The sequence below is a fragment of the Cinclus cinclus genome, chromosome 1 (genome assembly GCF_963662255.1).
Source record: "Cinclus cinclus chromosome 1, bCinCin1.1, whole genome shotgun sequence".
In the NCBI taxonomy this organism is placed as follows: domain Eukaryota; kingdom Metazoa; phylum Chordata; class Aves; order Passeriformes; family Cinclidae; genus Cinclus; species Cinclus cinclus.
In genome coordinates, this window is record NC_085046.1 from 143,098,717 (window position 1) to 143,122,935 (window position 24,219).

At 37.7% G+C, this 24,219-nt stretch overlaps 1 protein-coding gene across 1 annotated transcript in view; it reads right to left on the minus strand.

The window, feature by feature from the left end:
• Positions 1-241: 241 nt before the first annotated feature.
• The window catches only part of ADCY8 (adenylate cyclase 8), a 119,615-nt gene continuing 95,637 nt past the window's right edge, over positions 242-24,219 (minus strand). Inside the window, 8 exon segments of the mRNA XM_062491787.1 lie at positions 242-729; positions 2,114-2,228; positions 4,403-4,495; positions 10,087-10,233; positions 14,783-14,941; positions 19,310-19,391; positions 22,199-22,377; positions 23,709-23,798. Of these exon segments, the coding sequence (XP_062347771.1) occupies positions 242-729; positions 2,114-2,228; positions 4,403-4,495; positions 10,087-10,233; positions 14,783-14,941; positions 19,310-19,391; positions 22,199-22,377; positions 23,709-23,798 (1,353 nt within the window).

Here is a 24,219-nt window from a genome sequence, read left to right on the forward strand (position 1 = left end):
AGATGACACAGCAGAATGGTGACCTACACTTACTGTGTCTGGACATTCAGAGGTTAAGCAGAGATGGCTGGGGAGAGATGATGGCACCATTTGTTAAAATATAGGAATTTGAATCTTATCAAATTATCACACCAGAAAAAAAAAACCACACTCCTTCTAAAAAAAATTAAACCCTTTTTATTTGTATATTTATTTTTATATATAAAAGAAATACAAAAAACAACCCCACAAACAATGCTGATTATGGCAATTCAGTTTTGTCAGCCGCCTCTGCTTGGGCTGATGCCTCAGATCCACCGGGAGTGAGCAAAGTCCTCCGGTTGTAATGTCCTTTTATGATTCCAGAGTTATTGTTCTCATTAAGAATTTGTTTCTGTTTCTGCCTGTTAAGAGACTGTACAAGTCCTAATACAACAGCTGCTAATGAATACTGTCCAGTCAGTTTTCTTGGTTGTAGGATTAGAGGATTTGGTTGAACTCTTCCTAGAAGAAAATATGTTTTGATTTTTCCTTCCTGTTCACTGATACCTTTGACATAAATTTCTCCCCGGTAGTCGAAGGCAAATCCTCGGTCCTTCAGGATCAGATACGTTTCTTCAGGCACTTGTATTCTGTCACTAACACCTGTGCTGTCCATTCGACTTGCTAAATTCACTGTTTTGCCCCAGATATCATATTGGGGTTTCTTAGCACCGATAACTCCTGCTACAACAGAGCCATGGCTAATCCCTAATTTGAAAAAAGAAAAAAAAAAGAAAGAAAGGAAAAGAAAAAGAGAAGATAAGCTGTATACAATAATGACTAAAACATATATTTTCACTTAAAAACCAGATGAAGCCTGGTTCAGATACAATTATCTCCAGGCTTAACAAAGAGGTGCATATATAGAGAAATTAAACAACAACAACAACAAAACCAAACAAACTGGAGAAGCTGGAAAACTTGAAAAGTGATATCAACAGATATATTTTATGGGACACCCATGTCAGTGGAATCACAATACTTATGTGCCATCTGTATTCCTCTAATTATTGCCAAAGCTCCTAAAAACTTATTCTCAGATAGTAGGAAAGATTTCTGGAACTGCACTTGTTGAGGGCAACCTTGTTAGTGCTATACAAGAAATTGAATTTTTATTTTCCATGAAGTGAAAATATTAAATCATTCAGTGAAGTTTTTGAAAGACTGCATTTTGCAAGATTGCTCTATAAAAAGACAAGCTATTTTTTAAAGTAGCAGTTTTTCTATAACAATGATTTAAGGATAATTTTAGTAGAGTGTAAGATATCTTTTAGAAACGATTTTAGTATTTTTGGGTTTTTTATCTTTTTTTTAAAGATTTTTTTGAAAATAGTGATAGAAATATCATCAAGTAGTCTTGCATTCATGCTCTATGAAATCTTTGCCTGTGGTCCATGCATACTAAGTGTGTATGCCTGTTCCTTGAGAAATCTTGGGAATCTGTTAGGAAGTGCAGATCAGATACTGAATCTGTGATGAGAAGTCATCAAATTTACTCCTGCTATGTGCCATGTATTCAGGTCATTTTTTTATGTACCATTCCACTAGCCATGCAGGATATTCCATCCAAAACAATAGCTTACCTATCACAGAGAGAATTCAGAGATGCTGCCACTGGTCAAGTCAGAGACGGAATTAAATTTTTGTGCAAAACAGAACTACTATTCCTAGGGTTTAGGGGAAACTACTTTTATCCCTTTACTGAAGAAGTATATTATACAGGGAGATTATTTAGGGACTGTGTGAGTGTCAGTCTTGGGGTTCAGTCTAAGTTGTCCTGTTCACTTTCTGTGTTATATCTGTGGGTTTTTAGTACCAGACTTATTAAAGACAGTAAATTAATTATGTTCCCCATTCACAATTCACTGAAACTTTGAACCCCTGCAATCCCCAAATCAAGGCCTATATTCTGCAAATGGAGTATTTAATATTTCTGACTTTGCCTGGGATGAAGTCAATTTGAAAACAGAGGATACAGTACTTGGGCTCTCAAATTGTGCATGTCCTTGCAATGTTTCTGGAGTGCACTCAGTGGAGTCACATCCTTGCAGACAAAACCCCATTTTAGCTCTCGTGTTTGAGCCATGCTTACCAATACGGAGTTCAAAGTTGTTGAACGAGTGCTTGTTGATCTCCTGTATGCTTTCATTCAGAGCTATGGAGAAGTCAGCCAGGGCACACAAATGTCCCCATTTGTCTTCACATTGCTGAGAAAAAGTTATACATCAATATGTTAATAAAGTTTTGCATTTGCCCAGCTGCCATCCATCCCTACAAGTACCAAGTGTTTGCCTTTGGAATCCAGGCTCAACATTCTAGATGAAAGAGAGGTACACTGCTATTAATGGTTCCCATTATATTATATAGCTGGATAGAAAACAGCTTAAAGGGCCAGAGAAAGCAACTTTCTGTCAACAATCTAACAGGCAATCATCAGAATTAACAAGGCATGTCAAACATGTCTAAGGCTGAGACAGAAAGTACAGAGAGGATTGAGATTGTTCAGACTCAAGGGTCAGAATCAAGTGAGAACATGTGCTTATGACCCACATAAGCAGGAAGCAGAGTGAAAGAAGTGAAGGATGTGCAATTCTCCTTTACTGAAACTGTCACCCAGGAAAAGCATCAATTCAAGTGTTCTCAGAGATGTAATGATGACAGCAGCAATAGGGCAAGCCAGGCAATCTGGGGTTGGTTAAGGGAGGGAGGAAGGAAACGCTCTTCTGGAGTTCATTAATTGCCTTTGCTTAGGGCAGGCAAATCACTCTTTGCTCCTTCCCTTCCATTTCCATTCCTACAAAGCTGTCGATATACAGATGGGGACAAGCAGTAGGTTTTAGTCTTCCCAGAACACCAACCGAACAGATGATGGGGCAGGGACTCTCCAGGGAGGCAGTAGAGTAAGGAACAGCTATGGGTTTGGACCAATGATTGTACAACATCTCATTTGTTCTGAAACAAGGTAATTGTTTCTTCAAATTTTCAGTTCATAGTACAAAGGGTTGTAAGTCTCTCCCTGGGTCATGCAGTCCAGCCCTTTGCAGTTTTCCTCATCCTATGTGTTTAATACTGAACATGAACATCTCCTTGGCATCACCCTGTTCTGTTCACACCATGCTTGGTCCTTATCCTTAACTCGCTCTGTTCACAGCATGCCAACCTCCCTCAGCAGCCTTCACCTCTTAGGTGCTGACAAGGTGACAGACATGTACATATGACAAGTACATTTAATGCATGCATTAAAATTCCATTAAGATATTATAGTTCAAGAAAAAAGAAGAGTTAACCAGTCTTGGAAAAGTGGGGGAAGCTTTTCTCCCTTTGACTTTTTATCCCCATCAAGAGTCAAAGGAAGTGATTAGGAGCTGTGTAGCTATAACCAACTATCTCTCTAGTGTTCTATCCTTCTTTTCTCACGTCTACACAGAAGCATTTTGACAACCAAAAATCCCATGCATGTCTGGTTTTATGTATTTCTAGCTGTCAGCATTACTTGTTACTCTGTAGGCGGGAGATGCTCAGCTAGTTACACACCATGTGTTTTATAATGTATTCTTAACAAACAATAGAAAATTTCTGGTTTATAAAGCTTATGATAATTTGGCTTCTGCTTTTCAGAAGTTGTGATCAATGTGGTTCCCAGCCTGTGACCGGTCAGGGGCAGCACACCCTTTTTTTGCTGCTCTTCCTGGGGACAGGCTCCAGTTGCCAAAGAAACAGATTTCAGCAACAGATGACTTTTCATTGGATGTATTTTGGAGCCTCCTAATTTGTTTCCAGGCAAATTCTTGGGTGGAATTATGAATGGATTTCTCTCATCTGTCTTATATGAGATTTATGGCTGTGACTGTGTGTGTCCTCTGTGACTATTTATCCCCTCAGCTTGGTTTGCTTGCTCTTCAGATGAATCAATGATCTTTCTTTTCGATGTGTAGTTATCATGCTGTCTGCAGATAGGTTGTACCAAAAAAGAGTATAAATGCAGCATTACACTTGCATAAGTATGCTGTCAGTTAATAGATCCTCTCTTCATTGATTATTGGAGGTTGTCAGTCATGTTCCTGTGAGTTACTGAGGTGGCTTTAGACTACGTCTGAAGATATAGATAAACTTGATCTAGATTCTCATTGGTGTGATTAAAAGGAATTTTTCTTCTCCTATAAACCTAAATTTGAGGAAAGAATCCATATGGTTCTTGTTCCAAGCACAAGATGGCATTTCAATTCATCAAGAAGTGCAACTGCTGTCTGCCAGAAGACCCAAATGTCTATTTTATTTTAGCAAAACAAGTTTTATGAACAATATAGAGATAACATATTTTCGAATATGCATGGTCAGAATAATCACAAGGTTTGCTTCTTAAAGAAAATTATCCTCTTACCTGTTTTTCAGGTGATAGTCCTGACACAGCCATGTATGTGCTGCCAATTGTTTTAATTTTTTCAATATCTTGAAATCTCTCTTCACCTAGTAACTAATACATATGTAAAAAGAAAGATACTGTTAGTTCTGTAATTCCTAACACAAAATGCTTCTCAAGATATGAGAATGTATCTTTATACCTGTGGTATCTTCCAGTCAGTCATGGTACACAATTTATTCTGGGTTCTGGGGAACACTGATCTGGAATTCTGGAACATCATCTACTCACTGAGTGCATGCTAGCTAAATTGTGATGTTTGGTAAATTACACAATGGATAATATAAGAAATGCATATTCCAGCCTAAGAGAAATGCATCCAAGTCCTGCATTTCCTGGGATATGATCACTGAATATTAGTGAAGATAAACTCTTTGTGCATGTATGTGTGAATAGAAGATTTGGTCACCTATCAGTGTTCCTAAAACTCTACTGGAGGAACTTGGTTTGCAAATTAAGTGCTGCTACAGCAACAATTAAGGTGATGAGATCAGTATTCAAGACCAGGCTGGCTGGGGCTCTGAGCAACCTGATCTAGTGGAAGGTGTCTCTGACCATGGCAGAGAGGCTGGAACAAGATGATCTTCCAACCCAAACCATTCTATAATTCTATGATCATACACACTCAATGAAAGGAGGTAGATGCCTCCAAAGAAATCCTGTCAGAGACCAAGTCCTCTTATATCCCCTTCTTCCTTCTACTTAGGGTCAGACTGGACACCAGCATGTCCCATTGGATTATTCAGTCTATGCATTTGTTATGCATTTTCCCCTTCTAACAAAAATTCCAAGAACCAACAGGAAATGGTAAATGCCTGTATTTATTTGGGATTTGCTATAGCTATGGGTGTTAAGTAGGTATAAAGAACTTGTCAGATTGAGAATCTGGAAGAGCAAGAATAAATTTAGTTGAGTGACTAAAGCACTGAATGAAGTGGGAGTGAAAGTTTGGTTCCTATTTCAGGTCCATATTTATGCTTTAACTTAAGACTTTCTATGAAATAGAAACCAGAGCCTTACATTCCTTGAAAGACCTTAGCAGAGTTCAGGATGTGGATTCTATTAGTGACAACAGAGTGTGGGTTATCGGCATTAATCACCTCATCACAAGAAAATGTTTGTTGCTGGTGTTAATGCCAAATACCCTGTGAAACTTTGTGATAAACTGTATGGTATCTAATAAATTTAGGGATAATTATGGATACGAAGTCATGGGGAAAAAAAAGCACTTCAGACAAAAAAGAAAAAAAAGGAATTTCAAACTTTTCATTTTAAAGGCTCAATCTAGTTGGAGTTTAAATAGAAAAAAAGTCTTTTTGTGGTCAGGCAAAAATGTAATGAAATATTTTCCCCTTTCTTTTTCTGCACTGTTGTGCATTATTTTTTCCATTTTGTGGGTTGTAATTTCCTGTCCGCTAAAGGGATCCTTTCATTCAAAGGGAGAAACACACCAAAGGCATAACATGAAATATCCCCTGGCACTGAAGTGGCCCCAGGCAGGCCAGCTGGAGTTTTGCTGTGGGTGTGCAGATATGGCACAATCTGTCCCTAATGGGAGCCTGCACGGAGGGAATACAAAGCCATATGCTTAATGGCTCCTGTCCAAGCCAGCAAAGTCCAAAGACTTAACCTGCTTCTCATATTTCTTCAAACTGCCAGAACAGCCCATTGTGTACCCTTCCCTCTTACAAGGGCAGCTCTTCCAACTGCTCTCTTAAAGAAAATTTCTTGTAGCTCTGCCTCTGTGAGCAGTCTGAGAGCACCATGTGTGTGGGTAAGGGGAGAAAATGGTCTTGCTTGAAAACAATCCATATTTTCATTTCCAGATGGTTGCTGGAAGCAACAGCAAACAGCACACTAATTTAAAATTTATAATAAATATCTGAAATGACTCTTTTTAGGAAAAAAAAAATCACTCTCTGTGATGCAATATAGAAAAAATGATCCCAAGTTATGTTTTTTTCCCTAATTCATTATTGTTTCCAAATCTCCTATTTGCTTCTTTTCCCCCCCTGCTTTATATGGCCTGTTCAGTAGCTTCTTTCCTTCTTCAAATAAATGTCTATTTACTAACTACTACATGGTATGACAGGATGATGGATTTTGATACTGGGGAAAGATATTCCAACTCATTCTTAAATCAGCTGCCATTTGTTAAAACATTTTAAATAGGCTGCTAATTTAACATGATAGTCCAGGGACATGTTTTCAAGCACTAGAATGTGATTTGTATCTAAAAAGAAACTAATGGCTTGATGCTGTAATTCATGTACAGCTAAAGCTGTGTGGAGGTCAGGCTCTGGGATCACATGTACAAAATTGTACCAAAAAAAAAATATTGCAGGGCATGGCACACAGCTGCAAAATAATCAAAGGATCTGAAAGCAGGATACAGTGTTCTGCTGAAACCCCTGCTTGTGGCAAAATAATATATTAATATCTGTTGTGATATACACTATGTAAATCACTGCAGGATAAATAAAATGCAAGAAAGTTAAAAAAAATCTGTAAACAAGAAAGCTCTTCTGAAAGCACAAATCACAACTGCAACATTAACATACATAAATGACATATTATAAAGCCTAGAAAGAATATTACATTTTTAAAAAATTCCTTCAACACTCATAACACATGTAGAAATATTATATTGTTAATTTTTTTGGTCTAACTTCTCTAGGAAAGGGAGTTTTGCCCTGTACATTCCTTAGAACTACAGTCATATAAAAAAAAGAGTGGTTATAAAAGTTTAATGTTTATATTTGTTTCTTTTTGCCAGTCCAGAAGCTAGCACCTCCTGTTCTGCCTCAGCTGGCAGTAAGATTGGAGAATTTGGAAGTCAAAAAATTTTTGAACCATGAGGGGAAAAGAACAACTGAGTGAAGGCTGTATTTTGACAATAATTGATCACCTATTCTGCAAAACTGACTTTGGACCATATTGTCCCGCTCCTTAAGAAAGATCCAGTCAGACTCTGACTCTTCTGCGGGCACCTACCCCATGGAGTTGTCAGTGACAGTTTCTGTTCCAACACTCACTATTTATTTACTATTTTCTGTAACTGGCTTTTTCTCTCTAGCATAGACCTATTACATGGAAAGCAAGGTAACAAATTCAGACTGTAACCTTGCTGTATTGCATTAACAAGGAAAACCCTCTAAAAAGAAGAAATAATTTCCTTCTATCCAGATTTCCTTCTTGTGCATTTGTCACATTTTCCAAACCAGGTCAATTTGTATTTTTACCACAGCTTCCATTCAGAAGCATCATTTTGACATTGTAGAGAGATCATCTCTAGTATTATTATCATCTCTGCAAGGAAAAGAGGCAATTCACAGTGTAGAATCTGATCTGAGTTTAGGAACTCAATTTAGTTGTCTAAACACATATGTCCATTGTGGTCTAGAGCACTCTTGCCTTGAAAACTTCCAGTGGCTTGCTCCAGAACATGAATTTTCTGACAATGCGGTATGGGAGCTAACAACCCCATGTGGGTGTCCCAAATCACCTAGGATGTATCAAATGGCATCAGGTGCCTATGTCCTACACTCCTGTGCTAAGATTTCTACATTAGAGATTTTACACTTGATGCTGAGAAGCAGAGTTTCCCCAGCCAACAGAACTGTTCTGCTCTCGAGTTGCACATCTGCATTTTGCTCCTGGGGCTGTATTGGAACAGCAGGCATTCTTGGCAAGGAACATAGGGAAAAAAAGAAGGAATAGTGGCACTGTATAGTGTCAGTCAATAGTTACATAGAAACATTGCTAGCCCTGAAACATTGCACCTGGAATGATTTCTGGTTCCTTTTCCATGGATAAGGTTACTCCTTTAAGTTGCTCTGTCTGGCATATCACTTTTCAGATTGCTTAGAGTAAACCAATGACATGACCATGCTGCAAGCAGGTTAGCAGTCAGCAGGGGACCCCATAATTTCATTTGCTACCTGTACCAAGAACATATCTATTCTTCAACTAAACATGTCTAGGACATAATACAGTCTCCAATTAGGTCCTTTATTAATTACAGAGCAGGTGTTAGGGGCCTGAAAGTAATAATTGTGTTAGGGTTTTGATTAAAACCTTGTCTTCAGTAATTGTCACAGCAGCAAAGGAATTTTGTTGTGAAGGTTACATGACAAAATATCTTGATGCAAAGACTATTGCTGTGAATTAATTTAAGATTGAGAGGTAATAATTTTAATCAGATCTGGAAATAAAAACAAAACTATTAATCAAGAAGCATGCTGACAGCTGTGCTAGATCCTGGAGGTAAGAAGCAGGCATTTATACCCATGGGGAATGCAGTGCAGGAGCTTAGCAGGTGACAGAGTTCTTTTCATGAGGGGGAAATTTTGTTCTCTGCTAAAATTTTGTTCTCTGCACAGGGAAATGTTCCCTGCAAATTCTTCTATTTCCCATTCATAGTTTTATTATCTCAACAATTATATGGATAAACTCTCATTTTCAGTGTCAGTAATCTTAGCCTAGGTATGATCTTTATGAGCAACCACTCATTTCCCATGCAGATGCACAGGATGGAAATCACAGACCAATGATACCATATTTTCTCCATCCCTTTTCTGTCTGGACCGTTGCAGTCTGCTGCATAAGTCCACTTTCATCAATAAGTAGAGGTGGTTCCAATTCTATTTTTACCACTCAGGGAGGGCTCCTGAAAACTGCCTGCAGTAGAGAGATTAAAATTATCTCTGCTAGGTAATTTTGGCAGTACTTTTTCCATCCTTTCTGGTTTTGAATTTTTTTAAAGATCTTAATTGGCCTATGCTTTGTGTCCTTTCTTAATTCCTCTTGGGCTCATTGCAGGACATGAAGCCACCTCTCTAAGTTTCCTTACAAACTACTTTGCAGAGTATGTAAATTTCTCCTGACTTCCTCTTCACTTCCCAGGTTTTCTTTGCTTCCACCCAGCAATAGCTACACTGGGATCTGACTTCTCCTTTTTACCTTGTCGCCTCCTCAGTTCCTTTTCTGAAATTAATGGGAAAAAATACTGAAATTAATTATTTTCTCTTTCTGTGTCCTTTCCATTAAAAGAAAAATCCCTTCACCTCTGAATTCCTCTATGAAACAAGCAGCTGAATTCCATTTATATCTCTATAAAATTCCTAAGCAGACAAGTCTCCTCAGTTCATATGTCATCACCACCTTTCATTCTCTACCTAACATTTGCTTCTGAGCTGTGTGCTTCACATTCCACTGGACACTGTTTTACCCTTTAATATTCATTGAGTCCATTCAATAACACCTTGAAAACAACACCTTGAAAGCAACACTTTTACCTGTTTGTACTTAGACCACTATTTTCCAGAACAGCTGCAGATTTGTTCATACTTCTTTCTTCTACAGAACTGAAGTATTTTCTACTTTCAGATACCCTGGTGTGGATTTGTAATTTTATGGATGTTTACTTGAATATTGTTTTCAGTCATTAGATCTCATTAGAGCATTCAGACCAATGTTTGGCAGGACGAAAGGCAAAAAAAACCAAACCAGACATTTGTAATATGAGAAAAAAAACATAGCAAAAAAAAACTGGAAGCAAAATAATTACCATATTATATCATTTAGGATGACATATTTGCCATTTGGAAACTCATAGTTTAAACACTATCAGCAGCTGGTATTACCTCATCAAAGTCTGCAATGATTTCATTCAATAAGCGCAGACATTCTACTCCTTGGTTATTCATCTCAGTCTGGGAATAAAAGTCAGCAAATCCAGGAATAGAAGCAAACATCACACCAACAGCATCATAGGACTGAGAGTATAATTCCTAAAAAATAAAAAAATAAAAAAAAATATAAAGTGGTGACATAAGGGAGAAAATGTAATTGGCAGCAATTAAAATAGTTTTCTTAATTTTCCCATGTATAATACTTTAACATCTGATGTTTGCATTAGTACATTAAAGGTTAGCTAGGTCTAACAGTAGGACGCTGACAGCTCTTAATGTATTTATTGCAAATTATATGCAGGGTTTTCCCTTTCTTTGAATGCCTGCTCTTTTTGCTTCTCAAGTCAAGGAGCTACACCAGGAAAAGTGAAACAGAAATTTTGCTTTTGATTTATATGTGGAAAGATTTGAAGATATGAAGGGTTCATTGCAAGTACAAATATCAGTTATCACATTTTCTGGCGGATAATTTGTACTTCACACTACTGCAGCTCATTACAAGTTTGTTTATTCCCAAGTTTTCAGAAAACCCTTACTCTCTGGTAAACTGGTTCTCCTAAAGTGGCTGTGGAGTTCTTTGGCTGCCTGGCTCTGGGAGATGTTCCTGCTCTTAGGTTTTGAAAGGGGGGAGAAATAGGAGTGGGAGTGATAGTAGAGTTACTGGAGGGATCAGAAAGCAGCTTATAATGGATCAGTCACAGAAGGCTATTAGGATAAAGTATGTTCTGGAATAAACTCCCACTTATGTTATGCATATAATTCACTCTGGTACTGAATGACAGATTTATTTATGGAGGGGCTTGTGCCATTACATATGTGAAAATGTGGACAGTTCTTGTTTGGACTAAAGTTAATTTTCAGGTAAAAAAACTAATTTCAACTTTAAAGATTCCAAGGAGTGGAATCACAGCTCCTGGTATGAATTTTTTTTTTTTTGGTTATCATACCCCCTTCATGTGTATTCTCCTTTGACTTTTTTTTCATGGCATCAACTTCTGTAGTTTTACCTAATGGTGGACACTTCCATTTCTGTTTATGAACCTTTCTTATGTCGTTATGACCTCAAGTACTTTTTTCTCAAAATTCTTGTAAGTGGCTTTAAGAAATTTTAATGCCTTGGCTTCATGATAAAAAGATTTACTGCTGGTTGCCATACACTTGACATGAACAATTCGGGCTCTTCTTTCTTCATCCTGCTTCTCCTTAGAAAAGCATCCTGAACCCCTGCTCTGCTCTGTGATATGCTGCTAATGCTTCTACTTATCCAAGTTCCTTTACAATGTGTCTTAGAGTAAAAGTCAGGAAATTCTTGTAGTTTCCAAAGCCAGTGCAAAGGTTTGATTGAGAACACATGACTGATTCCCTTCCTGCCTTACACTTTCTTTTACTGAAGAGCATCTGCAGGGTTGTGGAAGCCATACTCCAAGAACATTCTTATTCCTTGTGTGAGTATAGAAAAAGGTAATACACACAATAATTGATGGATGCTTAGGAAAGATTTGACAATATGTGCTAGGAGAAGTGTGAATGCACTCAGCCATACTCTTGCCTTGGATCATGAAGATAGAAGACAACTGCCTGAGCCTTCAGTTGCTCCATTTTTCTATTTTTGGTAAGAAGCATAAGGACAGAAATAATACAACCATAAGAAAATGCTAAAGCACATATTTGGGAATTCGTTTTATTGAGAGGAGAGAAATTAACTTAATGGGCAGACATGAACTGAAGGATTGATTGCACTGAAATCTGTAGATCTTACTGTCTGCCAGCTCACACATAAATTATCCCCAAGTATAGTTACTCTGGAAATTGCCTTATAAAAAGCAGGGGTGGTGGAATTTAATTCAGTGACAAATTACTGAAGCATCAGCATTGATCCATGGGGCATCTGCTTGCTTCTGAAGATTATTATGCATGTGACCATACGTGAATGAAAGTGTAAGATGGGGAACTTATTCCCTGAAAATCCATAATGCAGATATGCCAGAACACACTCTTGGCTTGTGTTGAGGTCTGCTCCATTTGCAATGAAACATTTTAACCTGGTTGCTTTCACACTCACATTTTCTCATGTGCATAGCAGGGTTTCTATGACACTTTCATATCCACAGAGTGTAAAATTTATCAAGAGTGATTTCTAAAGTGCCTTTTCTTGTAGCTTCTCACTGTGTCATTCTTCCCTAGGTGATACTTGAAATCAGAACACAATGATGCCTCATTGTGCAGTTTAATTTGTCTGGCTACATCCATTTCCAAAATGTACAGCAGAAAATTGTAGCCTTAATTCCTTTTTGCTGCACGATCAGTAGTTACGTCAGTCCTGGAAAGGTGAATCTTCCCATTATACAAGATAATTCAAACATTACATGAAAAAAATTCCAATTTCATCATACAGTACCTTAATATATATATATATATATATATATATATATATATATATATATATATATATATATATATAATATATATATATAATATATATATAATATATATATTATATATATATATATATATATATATATATATATATATATATATATATATATATATATGTTGGGGGTTGGTTCTCTCCCTTTTTTCCCTCTGTGGAATTTTCCCCATTGTCATGCTAAGATACCTGTTGACTGGGCCCTGGTGACAAGGGGGAGGGGACGGGAGGGAAGAGGGAACCCCCCGAGATTCAAACAGCCAGAAGAGGAAGCGGAAGGCTGGGCCTCGGCCCATTTCCCCCGCGGAGTTCGGACGAGAAGGACGATCGCCGCCTGTGTCCCATCCCAGCGTCGGGAAACCACCATCGGACCCTGCCCGGCTGTCTTCTCGTTGTAACCTGCCACCATCCAGCACTCTGCTGAGCAGCAGGACCCACACCGTGAGCGGAGAGCTCTCTCTCCATCTCTCTCTCCCCCTGGGACAGCGCTGCCATCACCCCCAGCCCTCCTGCGGCTCTGCGGGACCCGCCCGCCCCCAGCACCGGGAACTGCAGCTCAGGGAAAAGGTGCCTGCAGCCAAAAAACACTGGGACTGAGTCACTGTTCTGTTTGTGGGTAATTTCATAGCTGCTGTTGTTCTTGTTTGTCGTGTTAGATACACTAGTAAAGAACTGTTATTCCTACCCCCATATCTTTGCCTGAGAGCTCTCTTAATTCCAAAATTATAATAATCGGAAGAATCACGGGTTTTTTTTCAGTCCAAAGGGAAGCTTCTGCTTTCCTTAGCTAACACCTGTCTTTCAAACCAGGACAATATATATACACATATATATATATGTACATATATAAATTATTATTATTATACACATTTACTTTGTTTCAAATAAGGAGTAAGTGAATTACTGTTGCTTTCAAAAACAAATTATGGACTTTCCTTTATCGTTCTTCAAACTTCATTTTAGGAATATTCAGAGACTTCAGTATCATTCTTTTCTTTGTGTACTGCAATTCATTTTTAGGAACATAGCCACAAACTATGTTTCTGAAATGGGTGTTTTCTTATCTGCCACAAACATGTAATTCAGGGGCAATATGAAATGGCAAAAATATTCTCTTGTGTCTGAAGTCACAAGAGCCCCAGATGTGTTGCAGCTTGTTCCTTCTATAGTCACTGTCAGGGCTCTAATAATACTTCTGCAACATTGGGTTATCATAAACTTGCACAGATATTCTATTAAATTCACACATCTTTTTCATGAGTAGTAGATTTTCATAGACTTGAATACTAGATTTTCATAGACTCATAGACTGGAACAGATTTCTGAATCTCATTTAATATAGTTCTCTTTCGAAGCAGGACCAGTTAGATCAAGTCTTTCACAGTCCTTTGATTTGAGGGTTGGGCTCTTCTCAGCCTTCACAGAATCACAGAATTACTGGGGCTGGAAGGGACCTCTGGAGGTCATCCTGGCCAACCCCTCTGTTCAGGCAGGGTCATCTAGAGCAAGTTACAAAGGAATGTGTCCAGATGGATTTGCAACGTCTCCAGAAGGGGAGAGTCCACGACCTCTGTTATCAGCCTGTTCCTGGGCTCTGCCACCCTCTATGTAAAGCAGTAGTTCCTTGGGTTGAGGTGGAACATTTTGTGTTTTAATTTATAGACATTGTTCTTTGTCCTGTCTCTGGGCACCACTGAGAAGAGCCTGGCACCATCCACTTGGTACCTGCCTTGGAGATATATAAATGCATTAATGAGATCTCTTCCCAGTTTTCTCAAGTCTCTCCTCATAAGAGAGGTGTTCTAGCCCTCTAATAATGTCTTCTTTACATATACAAATTAGGTACTTGAAGACAAAAATGAAATGCTCCTTCAGTCATTTCTTCCTAAAGTTGTATGATCTCAGGTCCCTCAGCCTCTCCTCACACCTTATGTACCCCAGTCCCATAGCCATCCTGGTGATTTATTGATAGAATTTCTCTGTGTGTGGCCCATGTGTTTCCTACTGGGGAGTCTGAACATGGAAACATCACTCCAGATGTAGAGTGATGTCTAGAACATGTACTTCAAAACATGATTATTTGTCAATGTTGATCAGATACCAAATATTTTCAGTGTTTGTACAGTAAATCCTATCAAGAAATAAATTTCAGCAATTTCCAACCAGTTCTACTTTTTTTTTTTACTAATTAGACAAAAATATCAGAAAACTGACACATACTTCATTATCCCGATCCTTCTCCAGGAAGTGACGGGCAACATGGCTGGGTAAAATATTCCGTAGCATGTTTTCATTGTGCTCCCGTAGCTCCTTCATTTCATTGATTTCTTCTTTTGCTTGAACACGCCACAGAAAATCCAGCCTTGCTGTGTATTCAAGCTGTAGTTTCAGAAAGAAAAATGAGCAAAACCAAAACCTGACAAGATAACAGCAGAGATTGTATTGCTACCCTGGCAGGCTGCTCCTGCCATGTAACCATCTTCAGTCCTGCTGAAGGTCTTTGAAACAATTTGATTTTCTTGCCAGAAAAAGAGATTATTTCTTTGCCTTATATGCATTGAGACTCTCAGACTAATCTTGAGCAAAATAATATTTGTCATTTTACTGCTCTGGTCAGTGGGTATAAACTGTGATGAAATTATTTTCCCTTTACCGTGTCTTTATTCTTTAGATAATGGAATCAGACAGGAGATAAGGTATTGGCAGGCATTGATATGAAATAAATATGTTCCCCTTTTCATAAGTGTCTTCAAATTAAATGAGAAAATTAGCACAAGGCTAACTCTAAACTCTTGGCAAGAATGTACTTCTCAAGAATGAACACCTTTCAGCAAAGCTCTGTATAACAGCCCAAAGTCCTCCCAAAGAGAGCATCCAATTCTGTGTCACAAAAGTGATATAGTTCTACCTTTGGGACATGTAGTTATTTGCAACTTTAATCTTACAAAAAAAAAATGGCAAACATGCTATTTTTCATCCCCTGCAACACTCTCTGTCTGTATTTTGGGATCAGAGTCTACAATAGTTTATACATGCAAAGTCTCACTGCCTGATACCCACAGCTATGAACTGAAGTGAAATGATTTCCAGTGCAGTGTGTGTGCAGAAAAAAAGCTGTGCACAGCAGAGCTTATACATGCATACATATACATGCATTGTTGATATATGTATAAATTAATATTAATTTAAATATGAATGGCAACTGTCTGCTAGCTGAAGCAGGAACATCTTGAAACATTGAGCCTCTTGCCTGAGAGGCACGTGTGTGTCAGCACATGGACAAGCCCAATACTGCCAGAGATTTTGTGTGCATTACACTGAAGCAGAGTTTTAAGCAGATTTCAAGGCAGCTGATGCTGTAGCTTGCACAAGGGGAGACTTATTAAGCTACACCATTACTGAAAATAATGTAAATATATATTTAGTCAGTAAACTGACAGAGAAAATATATTTGTGAGGTCTGAGGTGCTCCAACCAGAGATAATAACACCCAGCAAAGAAATGTATTATGCCAGCAAATAGATGAATTTTACAATTTTAAGAGACATCAAAAGGTACTGCGATTGAGGAATTTTTTGAAATATAATTCATGTACCAATGTAAAATAAAGGAGCAGCCTGCAGTGGGTGGGAATGACTAAGAGGGGGTTCAGGCATTGTTTCGTGACTCATCTTGGTCACAGTTTCTTTCAGCAACAGTCATGAATGGCAAACTCTTCAGGAGAAAAAAAGCAAAGCATTTTGTAAGGGAACTTATATGTTGGCTGTACTCTAGGGAGCTTTCCTTCCTAAAAGATAAAAGTGCCTGTGGCTTGATATAACTTCCAAAGCCTGTATGAAACTTGGCAGTGGTTTACTTGCCCTCTGGGTGCTGTAGCAAGTTATAAACAAACTTTTTCCTACTGATACGTTGTTCTTCTATCTTGTGACCATTAATTCCCCAAATAAAAAAAAAAAAAAAAACAACCTGTCATGAAAGAGTATTTAAAAATTTTTTTCAACATTTTTCAGTTTCCTTTGCCCTTATTTTGTGCTAAAAGACAGAGATAACTGACTTTTATCTCTACCAACTAACTGATAAGAAAAATATTACTATAAATTTGCTAGGAGTTCTAAAGGTATTTCAAAGATTGACTTCAAATAGGAGCTGCTGCTAGATTTTGAGTCCTTTGATGCTTCAAGATATTTAATGCTACTACAATAAGAGCTTGGCAAAAAAAACTGTGCTAGTTTTTCAGAGCTGATTTTTTATGCTGCTTTAGAGGGAAATGTCACGTCTCTAAGCCTAGCTCAGAATAGCAGCAGCTGATCTTTACATTTTAGATAGCATCATTCTGGTTATTTATGATCACATTTTAACATGAAATGCTTTTCTTTCATCACCAATGGACTACCAAAATATCACTGCCAGCTCAGAAAGAAAGGAGTGGTATATATGAGATTTGAAAATAAAAAATATTAAGAAGATGCTTTGCTAAGTTCTTATATTTGTTAAAACTAAAAGAATTGTAATGTTGAGTTTAAGGTTTGTTGTTTGATTGTCTAAAAAAGTATTTCTGGATTTAAATCCCAAAGTGTCCATATTTTCTTGCCCTGATATGTAGCTTTAAGAAGTACCTCTAATTACAATAGTTAGTGAAGAAAACAAAACCTAACATTATGTCCTCTACAGGCTGCACAAACCAACTACTCTGCAGACAATTGCCAAATGCAATTAAATTAAATCTAATGAGAGCAACACACACCTTTTTCTCAAATTTAATTTTAAATTGTGGGTGTTAAATATGCCATTAACTTTAAATCATGATGGACAAAACCAATAGTCAATTATTCAAAAATTGAAGTTCCTTAAATATTATCTTACAAAAATAATCCTTTTCAGTTTTAAGGCAAGTTTTAAGCTATTCTACTTCAGAATACTTTTTCAGCTTTTGAGATGGGAAGATGTGCTGGAGGATAGCTTTATTTGACTTAATGTGCTCCTCAATTCACACTTTTGAAGAGTTTGTTGGTTTTTTAAAATGTAGTTTCAATGGAACTTATATATATATATTAAGTTGGCAACTATACAGAGATCTTTAGGTTAACTCTATAATAAGAAATTAAACAATTAAATGAAATGTTTATGGACTCTGGCATTGGGTACTGTTAAATTGATAGACTGGCCTTATGAATCATTTGGGAGAACATGCAGGACTTAGCATATCTCAGGGACCATTTCCAAGGGCATTTTTAATGCAGCCATCCTGTTTTATGGACCAAGAATGGTTAATAAAATGGAAAATAACTTGTGCTTTGCTTACAGGCCTCTGGGCTGGAAAATACTCTTAAATACCCCATATCAGGCTTTTGTAGAATACAGACATTTACACTCAGGATTGGGATCCTGAAGAGCATTTCCTGGCTTCTGCCTAATTCTTGCTCCTCCTAAACTCCTTTAGTTTTGTTTTCCTTAGTACCTTGGCTGGTTCCCAAGCCTGAGATTTTTATCTTGACATATGTTAATAATCACTGAGAATACTGTAAGGCTTATCACAAATGTGAGTTGTTCAGTTCATATTTGTTCCATATTTCTCCTGAGTGGACATTGTTTCGATAAAGATATGTCACAGTTCATTACTTTCCATCAAATTTAAATCTGCACATTGTACAAAACTCATTTCATGCCTTGCTTCCCCTACTCACTCATTCCTCATTCCCTCAAAAAGAAGATAAACAGTAGGAAAATTAATACAGTATTTAGGTGTTGGCTTCTTTTTTCTCTCCTGTGGAAGGAATGGCGGCTCTAAGTTCTGGGACAGCTTAGCAAGTTATTGTAATAAAGTGTATATGATTGTCTTATTTATCACAGCATCATTCCTCTCATACTGCCTCATTCCAGGACTGAGATATGCTGGAGTTTTTCAGCCTAGTGGTCTTGAGGGGAAAATTTTCAGGCAAGTCAACAATGTCTTAAGACAACTGTGCTTTGTGCTTCCTTTAATACAGCATGCCCCTTGCATTTTGTGATGAGAAACTGCCTCAACTCAGCGTGTTTGACATCCAGAGCTTGAGAGCCAGAAACACTGTGGAGAAAAGACCCTGCTTCAGATGGTGTTCAACACATTTGTTATTTTAAATCTAAATTTTCCATAGTTGCCTCTCCCTGTGTATTGTGTACACGTTCCTAAAATAGTCAGTTTCTCAATTCCTTGAGGAATATCAGTCCTAAAGCTCCGAGACCCCTAAATGCTGTTTAAGATCTAGGTTCATGTGAAAGGATTCTTGTAAGTGGTCCATGACACAGATGAGAAAGTACTGGTGCTTAACCCAAACTTTCCTCATTTCCTTGAGTCTGTTGTTTTTTCTTGATAAACATAATAAGCTATTTCACCATTGCTTCATTATTAACTGGTTTTTATTCCCTTTCTGTATTTTGGGTTTATGCCTACTCAAGTGCACTGAAGCTGTCAGGTGCCTCCAGAGCTACATATATATCTAAAATAATGGTATTCTGTTTGTTCCTTCAAATAGAGAATGAAATATAATTTGAGTATTGCTGAATAGGATATTGCACATGTTTTTTAAGAATGCTAGGCAGTATCAGGTGTGGGCTTTCTTTAATCAGATTCTGCATATGGTTTATTAAATTGCAAAAGGTCATGTGCTCAAGAGGGTAAAAAGGCAGATGGTATTTTAAAAATAACTGTTGTCACATCTTATAATTGCAAGGGACAAAGGGAAAAGTTGAAGAAAATGTTTGCATTACCTGTTGACCATGATAAAACACAGCTAAAAGGAACATTGCCATCAGTAGTAAAGATGCCTCCTTTGTACCCAGGAAGTCTGTGCTGGAAAAAAAACCAAACACACAACAAAGTAAAATGCAGTTATTGATTTGTCAGTGTTGTAATTGTTCAGAAGTTTCATTTCGTAAGTGGTAATTTTTGTTGTTCTTAAAAAAAATCCACTGTATTTGAAAGTTTAATTTAGCAGTAATTAGCTCAAGAGAACAGGAGTGCAATCGGAGAGCTCACTGTTTGGAAACACATCTTAAATAACTAAATTGTAGCCTACAGGAGGTACACAGGAGGTGATGAGCTTTCACTTTCTAATGTGATATGCAAGCTGTGTGTCAGTCAGTCTCTTCCTGGGAGCTTGGTGACAGCCCCTGTGGAGTGCAGGAGGCAACTTGGGGGGAAAGATTGAGCTGGAGCTGACAAAGGGAAACTTCCAGGCTGTGAAAGTAAAAGCCCAGTGAATAAGGGATGAACTCCAAGGCAGGAGCTGAAATTACAAATCCCCATATTGTGAGAAGGGTTTGGAGATGACAGGAATATAGCATGGATTAAAAGAGGACCAAAAAATGGCAAACAGGAGCTAGGACTGGTTTTACTGGGCTACAAACAGGAGACCAAAGAAGCCTGTGACAAAGGAGGTAAAGGAAACCCTTGCAGACCACAGGGAAGCAGAGAAGATGAGCCAAGCAGTTCATGGCTGTATGAAATCTGTTGTATGAAATCACTGAGGTGCTGTGTGTGGAGCACAGAGAAAGTTTAAAATAAAATGAAAAGGGTGAAAAAAAATAACGGGGGTTTCAAATATTGAGGGAAATCGCAGTTATTTTGAAAGATGAATAAAAACTGAAGAAAGTATCTCTGTATGCCAGGGCTTTTTTAAAAAAGCATGTTTCCCAGGTAACAGACAAAAGAGGTTGGGGGACTGGTAGAGACAAACTTATAGTAAAGCAAATGACAGAAAAAAGTAAATTTGACGATGAATTGAACAAGGATACTTGTCAATTGTTTTGTTGAAGGGAGATGAGAAAAGGAAGTTGTTATGTGGTGATAAAACCTTGAAATTTTGAAAAAAAAAAGAGTAAATGAGGATCAGACATTGGAAAAGATTTTGGGACAGTTTTCAGTCTGCATTGAAATCTAAGAACTAAGCAAAGTCCAGATACTGGATCTGTTTTCCATAGTAATTTTTAAAGAACTATTGGATGATATTTGTCAGAGGACTACTATAACAGAAATTAGAGAAAGAAAGAGGATACCTTGCGATTAAACTAAAAGGAAGCTTTCTAGTGAGAGAGATAATTGAACTGACTTTGTGGGCCTAATGAATTTACTGTGCTGGAAATGTGCTGCTATGGGATGAGTCATCAGTATAGAGCAAGAGCAAGCAGGAAGTGTCCTTGTCATCTGCAAATATGTTGGAATTCAAATGTTTCCTATTTTGAAGTTGCCCAAAATACAATCTCCAAATGAATGCATTCCAAAGGAACCCCTTGTACACAGGCCAGAAGCAAGAACTTTAAAGGTCTTAGTTATAAACTCACTTACAATAAGTCTTGCACCACATTTGCATATTGTGGTGCTGTAGCTATACCCTCCATAGCTGGATGAGTTTTGTAAGGAGTTGCAAACCCTGCTATTCAAATTATTTATATAGCTAAAAAAACAAATAATTTTCAGGGCATACAATCTTAAACTTCATTCTCCCTAATATCAGAGCTTAAGTTCATATCCTTGTTGTGAGAGTGGAGCATCTCAGCTGATTTTCCTGTCTTGGGTTGTTGGCTACTCCAGGGAATATTCCTGCCTCTTTCTCACTTTTCTATGATAAAAGTCACTAAAGAGTTTTGTTGACACATGGAATAGAGGCTACTCTGATTTCTTCAAGATTTTCACACAAAAGAGATTCTTTGCCATACCTGGTTAGTGACAATTATCATGATTTTTACTTTTAGTTACTTAGACAAAGCATAGCTTACTGCCTTTTGCCAGATTTGCTGGGGTCTGCTCTGGATATATGATATGTCTATACAATGATAACTAGCATTAGAAAAAGGAATTGCAACCCAAATCTCAGGTACCTTGCTACTGTACAAAGCAAGTAAGGAAAGATATGCATGCAGAGCCTTGCTCTTGACATGGCTGCTGTGAGAATTAATTGTACTGTGAATCCATGCTTTTCTCTCACTCTGAGCATCTTCATCTGCACTTACAAGTGTAAGCAACTGCAATAGGACACTGCTCAAGTATCAAAGCCTGAAGAAGTGTCTTTCTGAATGATTTAAATTACAGCTGCTCCAGATGCAGTTATTGCAACACTAATTGCAGCTCTGACTCTGCAAATCATTGTGATTCTTCTTCTCTTCAGTTCCTCTTGCTGGGAAAGAAACCTGGGAGGAGGAGAAGTGTGTCCTCCAAGAACTCTCCTACAAAACAGAATCATTCCTGTGTTCCTTATAACTTTCACAGCTGCAAATTATTTGTTTGGATTTTATTAAAAAAACTCAATTGTTCACTCCTGTTTTTTTTAAACTGAGGGGAATTTCTCAGTTGGTATCTCTGGAGATTTCAAGACTATAAATGACCAAGGTTTGTGCATTGCAAATGCCTAATTTTAGTCAACATTGATAGAATATAGAAGACATAAAAGACAAATCCTGCTCAATATTTAAATTCCCTCATGAAATGAGCATTTTAATAAAAAGACTTGATAAAGAGACAGATTATAAATAATTTTGAATTAGTCATTGCCTGTTGCAATGATCACTCCATATTTAACTATGCTATCCAATGCACTCATACTCTGGCAAGACTTGAACCATCACCTCAAGAAAAAGCAGTTCCTGAAGGGGGTTGTGAACACTTACTCTCCACTGTGGTTAAAGTTGTCATATTGCAGAAAAAGGGAAGCATAGATGGTCTCAGTCAGCAGAGAGTAAATTGCAATCATGATGAGAAGTACTGCCAGCTTCAGGACAGAGTTGAGACGAAGAAAAACTGCACAAGTCACCATGGCCAGCACACCAGTGAAGACAAAATACTGAAGAGAAAACAGCACTGGTTAATTTTGGTGATCAGAGATAAACATCAATGTAAATAACCAAGTAGCCAGAAGTATGGAAAGATTATTTTGGATTTCAGTGCTTAGCTAAGTCCTCTTAGGGCCCTTTGAAAATAAGAGTTTTGCTAAAAAATATATGAAACTAAAAATTGTCTGTTTTTCATGGTACCTTCATGTCAGCAGAAATCGTTTTCTGTGCTTTTATGGCATTTTCATTGCATTATAATGGGAAAGGCTTCCTCTTTAGTTAAAAGAGGAAAGGGAGAAATGCTACATGCAGTAGTTTGCTATTGAAAATTCAACTGGGAGAAAACAATATCTATACCTTTGGAGTCTAAATTTCCACAAGACACACAAAACACTCAAGATGGGATAATCATATTTCTACTTTGATTTTCCATGCTACTGAAGAGAGAAGATTAAGCCTCAGGTTTGTACTTTTTTTTCTTTTTTTTTTTTAATTTTAAATTTTTTATATTGTAGGTCTAGCTTGGTTACATTACTCTCTTAAAATGTGATGCCTGGAAGTTTTATTCGTATCTTATCTTCTAATCTTTTCATTGTCTCATTTTTCTCAATGATTAGTCATCTGCCAAATGCAATCCATGCAGCTGATACTGGATAGAGAGAGACAATCATGGTCATGAGTTGTTCAGATCAAAAATAGCAACATCAACAGCCACAGTCCAAATGAAGTTCAACTCCAATCACACAGCTTTAGGAGCGATCGTATTCATTTTTTTGGGTACAGCTTTCTTTAGTATAGTTTCTCCGTAGGAAAGTTTGCATCCCTGCTGTTTGGAGCATACTGCTGGCAGTATCATGACACTGCCATATGACTTTCTAAGCAACATACTTCTCTTATCTGTACATGACCAACACATTGATTTTGTTGCTTGCTTGCTTGCTCATTTTAGAGTAGATTTATTTTTTTCCCTCCAAAATTAATCTTAAAATTACCCCAGCAGTCTAACTACTGTTTTTGTCATGCAAGAAGTTTTGCTTTCCACTTAATTAATGCAAATAAGGTAGTGTATTTTATTGCACTAATTCATTGAATCATCGCTGGGTGTGTCCCCAGAACAAAGGTTCTGTATAAAGTTCAAAGGTTAAATCTTATTTGCAATGCTCCATTAGATAATAAGGTTATTTCCTTCTGTAACCAGCCCCTGCTTTTTCTATCAACACATGATTAGATGAAAACATTCCCTTCTTCACAACGTTCAGCTCCTGATTCCACCAGAAGTTTGTGGTTGCCATATAACCTTAGTGGATTCACACCTCAGATTCAAAAGCACCCCCAGAAATACCTCAGGACAGGAACAGATGTCCGTAAAAGAAGCAGAAGAATTGAAGGTCTGGTTCTTCAGGGCTATTGGTTTGTCAAAATCACACCATAGCTGTGAAGAAATAAAACAAAATCAGGGCTATATGGTGCACTGGTGACTAGTTGCTTGTCTGGCTGGTTGCAGGGGTGGGACTGGCTGACCTGCTGCTCTCCATGCCAGCTCCCCAGCTGGTACCAAGGACTGAATAAATGGACAATAAGAAGACATACTGTGGAGATTAAATGGAAAGGGGGGAGGTATTTGTGTTGCAGAAATTCAGTATCTGAATAACTTCCTTATGTTCTCTTTCCAGAGCAGAAAGATGAGCTCCTCTGGGATTTCCAGAGGACTGATGTTGCACTCTTAAGAAGTACCTCTCAAAGGGCTTAGACTTTGCTTTAAACTATAGAAAAAAATTATTTAATTGGGAGCATAAAATCAGATTAAATGTGTGGCCTTTCTGCAAGTTGTTTTCATCTGCTATGGATAGTGT